The sequence below is a fragment of the Cebus imitator genome, unplaced genomic scaffold (genome assembly GCF_001604975.1).
Source record: "Cebus imitator isolate Cc_AM_T3 unplaced genomic scaffold, Cebus_imitator-1.0 Scaffold415, whole genome shotgun sequence".
In the NCBI taxonomy this organism is placed as follows: domain Eukaryota; kingdom Metazoa; phylum Chordata; class Mammalia; order Primates; family Cebidae; genus Cebus; species Cebus imitator.
In genome coordinates this window covers 507081-515229 of record NW_016107730.1, presented here as the reverse complement: position 1 = coordinate 515229, position 8149 = coordinate 507081, and the positions used below count along the sequence as shown (strand labels likewise).

General features: G+C 52.8%; 2 protein-coding genes across 8 annotated transcripts in view; one reads left to right on the top strand and one right to left on the bottom strand.

Annotated features, from left to right (window-relative positions):
• The window catches only part of CNTNAP1 (contactin associated protein 1), a 16592-nt gene extending 11828 nt beyond the window's left edge, over window positions 1–4764 (top strand). For both annotated transcript variants that reach the window (XM_017509385.2, XM_017509386.2), the window contains exons 19-24: window positions 387–740; window positions 889–1016; window positions 2193–2286; window positions 2475–2720; window positions 2825–2872; window positions 3427–4764. In XM_017509385.2, coding sequence (XP_017364874.1) covers window positions 387–740; window positions 889–1016; window positions 2193–2286; window positions 2475–2720; window positions 2825–2872; window positions 3427–3701 — 1145 coding nt within the window. In that variant the 3' untranslated portion in view covers window positions 3702–4764. The remainder of the gene's footprint in view (window positions 1–386; window positions 741–888; window positions 1017–2192; window positions 2287–2474; window positions 2721–2824; window positions 2873–3426) is intronic.
• Window positions 4765–5277: 513 nt separating this feature from the next.
• The window catches only part of EZH1 (enhancer of zeste 1 polycomb repressive complex 2 subunit), a 40607-nt gene continuing 37735 nt past the window's right edge, over window positions 5278–8149 (bottom strand). For all 6 annotated transcript variants that reach the window (XM_017509387.2, XM_037731686.1, XM_037731683.1 and 3 more), the window contains 2 exons: window positions 7869–7953; window positions 5278–7587 (listed from right to left, as the gene is read on the bottom strand). In XM_017509387.2, the coding sequence (XP_017364876.1) occupies window positions 7527–7587; window positions 7869–7953 (146 nt within the window). In that variant the 3' untranslated portion in view covers window positions 5278–7526. The remainder of the gene's footprint in view (window positions 7588–7868; window positions 7954–8149) is intronic.

Here is an 8149-nt window from a genome sequence, read left to right as displayed (position 1 = left end):
TAGAGACGGGGTTTCACCGTGTTGACCAGGATGGTCTCGATCTCTTGACCTCGTGATCCACCTGCCTCAGCCTCCCAAAGTGCTGGGATTACAGGCGTGAGCCACCGCGCCCGGCACTGTGTGTCTTTAAGCAAGTCACTACTCATCTTTGAGCCTGTTTCCCCGTTTGTACAATGCAGGGGTTGGATCAGATGATCTCAAGTTTCCTATGGCTGTAAGTTTCTGTTCTGTGACAGAGGGGCTCAAGGGGACCTAAAAGTAAACAGAGGCTTGTGAGGGTGGCAGAAACTGAACCAAGGCTCAGGATGTATGTATGGATGACATTAAAACCTCTGCATTGGGGAGTGAGCAGTGTGGGGCCTTGACCTCCCTGCTACTACCTGCAGATATTGGCGGTTTCTTTGAGCCGGGCACCTGGATGCGCTATAACCTACAGTCAGCGCTGCGCTCTGCGGCCAGGGAGTTCTCTCACATGCTGAGCCGGCCAGTGCCAGGCTATGAGCCTGGCTATATCCCAGGCTATGACACTCCGGGCTATGTGCCTGGCTACCATGGCCCCGGGTACCGCCTGCCTGACTACCCCCGGCCTGGTCGGCCTGTGCCCGGTTACCGTGGGCCTGTCTACAATGTTACGGGAGAGGAGGTCTCCTTCAGCTTCAGCACCAGCTCCGCCCCCGCTGTCCTGCTCTACGTCAGCTCCTTCGTGCGTGACTATATGGCTGTGCTCATCAAGGATGATGGTAAGCTCTCCCAGGCTCTCACCCAACTCCAGCTTCACCCAGGTGCCCCTAATTCTCCTACTGATTCACAAATACAAAGACTCACATGCTCTTAGATGATGGGGGTCATGGGGGCTGAGACCCCAGATTTCTTCTCCCCACCCCACAGGGACCCTTCAGCTGCGATATCAGCTGGGCACCAGTCCCTACGTGTACCAGCTAACCACCCGACCAGTGACGGATGGCCAGCCCCACAGCGTCAATATCACCCGCGTTTACCGCAACCTCTTCATCCAGGTGCGCATAGAGGGAGGTGAGCCAGTTCAGATCATAACATAGTGATCTCGGCTGTGGCATCCAGGAAAACATCAAATGCTTAACATTTGTAGAGCACATTTCAATGTATAGAGGATTTTCATGTGTGTCACCTCATGTAACCCTCATGCCTGGCATAGCTCCAAGAGGTAGTTTAGGACAACAGGCATTCTTATTTAAGTGCTTTACAAACCGGTAAACAGCCTCAGAAAGTAAAGTGTTTTCAGCTACTTGGGAGACCAAGGCAGAAGAATTGCTTGAACCTGGGAGGCGGAGGTTGCAGTGAGCTGAGATCATGCCACCACACTCCAGGCCTAGGTGACAGAGAGAGATTCCATCAAAAGTGAAAAAAAAAAAAAAAAAAAAAAAAAAAAAAAAACAGGAAGTAAAAAGTGGTTTACCCAAAGTCAAACCGCTGTAAGCTGCAACAATGGGGCTCAAAGCCAGGCTTTTAAAAAATATATAGGCCAGGCACAGTGGCTCACACCTACCTGTAATCCCAACACTGGGAGGCTGAAGTGGGAGGATCACTTGAGGCCAGGAGTTTGAGACCAACCTGAGCAACAACACAGTGAGACCTCGTCTTCACAAAGAAAAATATTTAATAAATAAAATAGGGCCAGGTGTGGTGGCTCATGCTTGTAATCCTGGCACTTTGGGAGGCCGAGCAGGTGGTTTACCTGAGGTTGGGAGTTCAAGACCAGCCTGGCCAACATGGTGAAACCCCATCTCTACTAAAAAATACAAAAAAAATTAGCTGGGTGCAGTGGCACGTACCCGTAATTCCAGCTACTCAGGAGGCTGAGGCAGGAGAATTGCTTGAACCCAGGAGGTGGAGATTGCAGTGAGCCGAGATCACAGCACTGCACTCTAGCCTGGGCTACAGAGCAAGACTTCATCTCAAAATAAAATAAAATAAAATAAAATAAAAATAAAATAATAAAAACATATATACCAAATCCTACATCTGGGCCCAGGAGTTGCCTACTTTAGATTGAGCTAGGACTCACCCACTTGGCACCACCAGTTTGGACAGAATGAGAGATCTCCGGTGTCTGCCCCCAGGTATATTCCCAGGGTCTGCACAGCTCCAGTCCACCCCACAGGCATCTGCCTCTGGTTCCCGCTCCCTCATCGACCTCTCCCTCCCTGCCTCAGGTGGACTACTTCCCACTGACAGAGCAGAAGTTCTCGCTGTTGGTGGACAGCCAGTTGGACTCACCCAAGGCCTTGTATCTAGGGCGTGTGATGGGTAAGCTGTGGGTGCGGATATGTTTTAGGCAAGGAGCTGTGGGATATGTTCCTGGATCCTCAAGGAAAGTCAAGGCACTGGGAATGGCAGTGAGGGTGGTGGGAACGATGAGTAGGAAAGCTGTGGACAGTGAGAGGGGCTGGGCCTTTGGGTCCAAGCCCCTCTTTCTGGGCCCGCCTCTCCCTCAGAGACAGGAGTCATTGACCCAGAGATCCAGCGCTACAACACCCCAGGTTTCTCAGGCTGCCTGTCTGGTGTTCGATTCAACAATGTGGCTCCCCTCAAGACCCACTTCCGAACCCCTCGACCCATGACTGCTGAGCTAGCTGAGGCCCTTCGAGTTCAGGGAGAACTATCCGAATCTAACTGTGGAGCCATGCCACGTCTTGTTTCAGAGGTGCCACCTGAGCTTGATCCCTGGTATCTGCCCCCAGGTACATTCCCAGGACACAGAGGATGGAAGGGAGGGACGACAGGGAAGGGAAATGATTCTTAACATGGAGGAGGCATCTCCTAACGGGTGCTTCCTCCTCTCCAGACTTCCCGTACTACCATGATGAAGGATGGGTTGCCATACTTTTGGGCTGTGAGTAGCACTGATCACTAACATGACCTCCCAAGGCTGCCCTGGCCTGTCAGCATCCTCTCCCTACCCCTTATTCCCAAGGCTGCAGGGCGGCAAAGGTACAAAGGATGATGAGAGAGGCTATGCTGAAGGTGCCATATACCTAGGCAGAGATTTGTAAATGTTTGAGGATGTTACAGATTTTTAAATGAAATATTAAAATGGGGCTATAGCTAAGGGATGGGACAATAGGGGTACAGTAACACCTAGAGAGATGAGAAACTGGGGTAACTACCAGGGATGTGGAAACAGAATATTAGAAATAGAAGGTGGCAGGGCTTAAGCCAGGAAGTCAAACCTGCCAGACATGTGAGATGAGCTTAGTGTGGTCCAACAGCTAGCTGAGTGTCATACATTATGCTTCTGGCCGAGAGAGAGAGAGAGAGAGAGAGAGAGAGAGAGAGAGTATGTGTGTGTGTGTGTGTGTGCGCGTGTGCATGTGCGTGTGCGCGCGCGTGCGTATACAGGTGAAATCCCAAAGATCTGCCCTGAATTGTTCCTTTTCTTCCTTTCAGTTTTGGTGGCCTTTCTGCTGCTGGGGCTGGTAGGAATGTTGGTGCTCTTCTATCTGCAAAATCATCGCTACAAGGGCTCCTACCATACCAATGAGCCCAAGGCTGCCCACGAGTACCATCCTGGCAGCAAACCTCCCCTACCTACTTCAGGCCCTGCCCAGGCCCCCACCCCTACACCAGCTCCCACCCAAGCCCCAGCCCCAGCCTCAGCCCCAGCTCCTGGCCCCCGGGATCAGAACCTACCCCAGATCCTGGAGGAGTCCAGGTCTGAATGAGTCAGAAGGGCTTCTGGGACCAATTCCAACTCCTCTGAATTCCCCAAGTCCTGCCTCTCCCCTACCCTGTCAGGGACATTTGGCTCCTCTTAGCTGGCTCTGCTCATCCAGAGGATACCCCCCAGACCCCCGCCAAGTTTGGTGGGCAGAGCTACAGATGGGACCCAAGGGAGTGGCCGAGCCTCACTGCCTAACCAATGCCCTGCTCATCCCTGTTTCCCCAGGCTCCTGGCTGTTTGTCTGCCCCAAAGGAGAAGGCTCATGGGGTTGACACAGGTCCTTCCTGCCATCTCTGTCCCAGCTGCTGCTAGGGATTAACAACAGAGTGTAGGGGAGATTAACTGCCTCCCTTCCAGTAGACACTATCAGCAGGGACAGATGTGTAGGAGTGCAGGGATGCAGAGGGTATGGGGGGAGGAGGCTGCTAAACCCTATTCCCCAGCCTCCCCCCAGCCCTGAAGAACGTCTTCCATCTGCTTCCACTCAGCTGGAGGTTCGAGAGGGCTTGATGGCTGTCTCCTGCCCCCCTCCTTTTGTTTTATACACAGAGACCAAGAGGCCTCAGTTTAGCACCTTAGTACCTCCGCTGCTTCACTTGCTTTAGCCAAAGCCATAAAAAACCTGCAACGTAGAGAAAATAATGCAGACACCCTGACTAGCCAGCCCTCTACTCCTCCACCCTCTTCCAAGATATGCAATGGCCTCGCCCCCTCTCCAGTGCATGAGGAGCCCTCTTTCCTCCGCTCGAGATGCTGCTTCGTTTACCCAGGAGGTCATATTCTTTATATATATTTTTTGTTGCAAAGTCTCTCTCTAGAGAAACTCTATATATTACTCAATTTTTAAATTATTTGTTTATATATAAAAGAAAAACTAAATTGGCTGTCCTGTGCTGTGCTGTGCTGTGCCCACAGTCTGTAGTTCGCCTCTCCTGTGTTGGAAATCTCGTGAGTCCTGCTGGTCACTCACCCAGCCTGGTCTGGCCTCCACTCTGAAGCAGGGCTGAGCCTGCCGTGCTCTCAGATGCGGAGCCATTCCAATAAAGCAGAGTGGCAGAGCCCCAGTCTGTGTGTGGTAGCTGGCGTCGTGGTTAGGGGATAAGTGGGGCAATTTTAAGGGAACTAATCTGAGGGCTCCGGGGTTTCTAGAAGCTCTCAGAATCCTCGAATCACCTGCCAGGGGCCTGACTGGCTCTTGCCGGACCCCCACCCCCACCCCCACCTCCCGAGCTCTCAGAATCCTCGCATCACCTGCCAGGGGCCTGACTGGCTCTTGCCGGACCCCCACCCCCACCCCCACCTCCCGAGCTCTCAGAATCCTCGCATCACCTGCCAGGGGCCTGACTGGCTCTTGCCGGACCCCCACCCCCACCCCCACCTCCCGAGCTCTCAGAATCCTCGCATCACCTGCCAGGGGCCTGACTGGCTCTTGCTGGATCCCCACCTCCACCTCCCCCTCTCCCAGGTCTTAGTGAGTAAGTGGGGATCAGAATGCTCATGCTTTGGCCTGACCTCCTGCTGGGCACCATCCCTGGATCCTTCCAGCCCCAAAGCACACAGTACACAACTTGCCAAAATGGATTCTAACACTTTATTCAGATAAGAGGTCACAAGCCACAGGACTTTAAAGTGCGTGAAATTCATTGGCAATGAAACCGCATGTATACCAGGCTCCCCCAGTCTCCACCACCTTGCCCCATCCATCATGATGTGGTGAGGAGGGGTTGAGACCCATCTTTAAAAGTGGGGGACAGAAGGGACAAAAGATGGGATGCTGGAGGAACAGGAGTATTTATGGTCTGAAGCTGAGACAGGAGGAGACTGACCAGTGATTCTGCTCACTGAGGGAAGGGTGAGGTCAGTCTAGTCCCTCAAAGGCTGCTGAGAAGTATTTTTTCACCTATTCCTTACAGCCAGCCCCTGGCATTTCAGACACACCTAATTCCTCCTCTACCTCTGTCTCTGATTTTCTCCTCTAATTTGTAATTTGGAGCCCACAGTCCAGCTTGAGGGTATCCCTGATGTGTATAATGAATACAAACCCCGGCAGATGCAGATTTCAGGATCATGCTGGGCCCTGGCCTGTTGGGGTGGAGGAGCTTTCTGTCAGGCGGGGCTGGGTGCTGGCTGCATGTGTCCCCTCCAGTGTGGTAAGTGTGTGTGCACATCCCACACCAATCCCTAAGAGGCAGCTGGGCCAGGGGGAACCCCACTTCTTCCTTCATGGGACAACCAGCGGAGTGGGAAGAAGGGGGGCTCTGACTCCCAGGAAGGGAGAAGCCTGCTCCCTACTGTAACATTCCCAGGCCCATCTACACCTGCCCAAGCCCTTTCTCCCCAGCACACTGCTCCTTGTTCCCAGCCAGCCCGGCATACCCTCTGAGGACACAGGGCAGCTCTTGCTGGCCCCATTCACATGAAATTCTTCTGTGTGAAGCTCGCTCCTCTTGCCTCTACCAGGAGATGAGACAGGACTGAAGGAGAATCTCCCACGCTCCCTTCTTCCCCCTCCCTCAGGAGTGGAATTTGGGCAGGGACCCTAGACACCTTAGCCCAAACTCTACCCCAATCTACAGACCTTCTAAAAGAAACGGTTAAAGTGCTTTGCTCTGCATGGATCCCAGAGAGGGTGACACCACAGCCTGAGACAGGTGGTCTACCTGCTTCTCCCACTTCAGATACCCTCTGCCAGTATGCCCTGCACACAGGGTGCCAGCCTAAACACGTGCAATTTAGCCCCTTACCCACCTTGGAACACATATTCTAACTCACCCTTTCCAAACAGCAGGCGCTACAGACAGGAAAGCAGATTACACCAATCTTTCTCCTCTCTAGTCCAGGACTGTGCCCACCTATCCTAAAGAGATAAGCAACACTGGCCATTGGGCCTTGCCTCTATGGGGAATGGAAGGCTTGAAAATACCCACAAATCCAGCGAGCCAGGGTGCTCACACCTGCCAGGCACACCCCTAATGCTTCTTCAATAGCAGCATCATGCCTGCCTGCAGCTGCCAGGCCAGAACTTTGGAGGAGCCGGGGCACTGGCACCTGCTCCCAGGAATCTGAAAATACTTCTCCATCTATCTCCAGAGTACACAGAGAAGACTTTCTCCAAGCCTCCTAGGCCCAAGCTTAGCCATTTAACTATTATCATCCAGCTGGTTCTCCCTCTCCAGCCAAGGAAGGATGGCGTAGCGTTCTGTCCCCCAGCCTTGAATGCCTGTACTTAGAACCCATGCTCTTTCAGTTCGGGCCCTGCCATGAGGGAGGAGGTGGTAAGGTGACCCGTCTACCTCTGAGTTCGGTCTATGCTGCCTGCCAGGCTCGCCTCTAACCCAGACCACTTGGTAGGCTCCAGGGACCACGCTTCACTTAGCCTGCCCTCTCCAGGTCTTAGGACCACAGAGGTTTGCCTGCACCCCAGTGACATAAGGACTTTTGATGGGGAAAGCTACAATTACAGGCTAGTGCTTGTTAGGAACTGCCTAAGTTGACTGCTGAAGCCCACAGCCTGGGGAGCCGACACGCAAATCACACATAAGACAATCCACCCCAGCCTGTGCGTGCTTCTTCTGAGGCCAGAAAAACAGTCTCCCATTTCTGCAACTCTCTTTCCTGGAAGACCAAGCCCTAGCTCTCTTGGTCTCCCCTCTCATTGAGACAGTTTTGTGCCCACTGGACATGGCAGAGGCCTCACTACAGAGGGAGTGGGTGGGGGGTTTCTCAGTGTGGGAGACACAGTGCAGGAGACTCGAGCAGCAGTGGTGTGAGCATGAAAGCCAAGACAGTGCCGCTACCATAAGCGCTGCCACGGGGCGGGGAAGGGCTAAAGGACGTCGGTCTCCCTCTCGATCCCCACGTACTTGAGAGCATCAGCTTGGCTGTACCTGTCCCAGGGCAGGGAGGAGGAACCAGGTTACTCTCATGACTTTTGTGACTGAAAAGGCAGAGTCCCCTCCTGTTTCACTTCCCCTCCCACTCCCTAACGGCTGTTTATAAAGTTCCCACTTCTGCGGCAAGGCACCGGATATCAGAACAAGGGACACAGTCTTGTTCACCATGAGACTCTCTCCATCCACATTACCCTCCCTGAGCCCCCAGATCTATTCCAATAGTCTACCTTTTCAATTCCAGGGCCGCATCCCAAGGACCATTACTGGCGCCTCACCTGTAATCAAAGAAGAGCTCTTCGCCAGCTTGAATTGCCCTCTTGGCAAAGATCCCAATTCGATGGTCTCCATTCACCATGACCACTGTAAGCAGAATAAACTCAAGGCTAGGTTCCTACCCAACTGCAGGTCAGTAACCAGCAGGCTTCTGGGCTGATTTTCTCCAAATTCCCAGTGAAAACATGAATCAAATGGAATTAGAAAGTAGTCAATATGGTAGTTGCCTCTATGCTTTTAGATGTTATTCCGGCTGATGATATACAGAAAGAATTATGTTTAT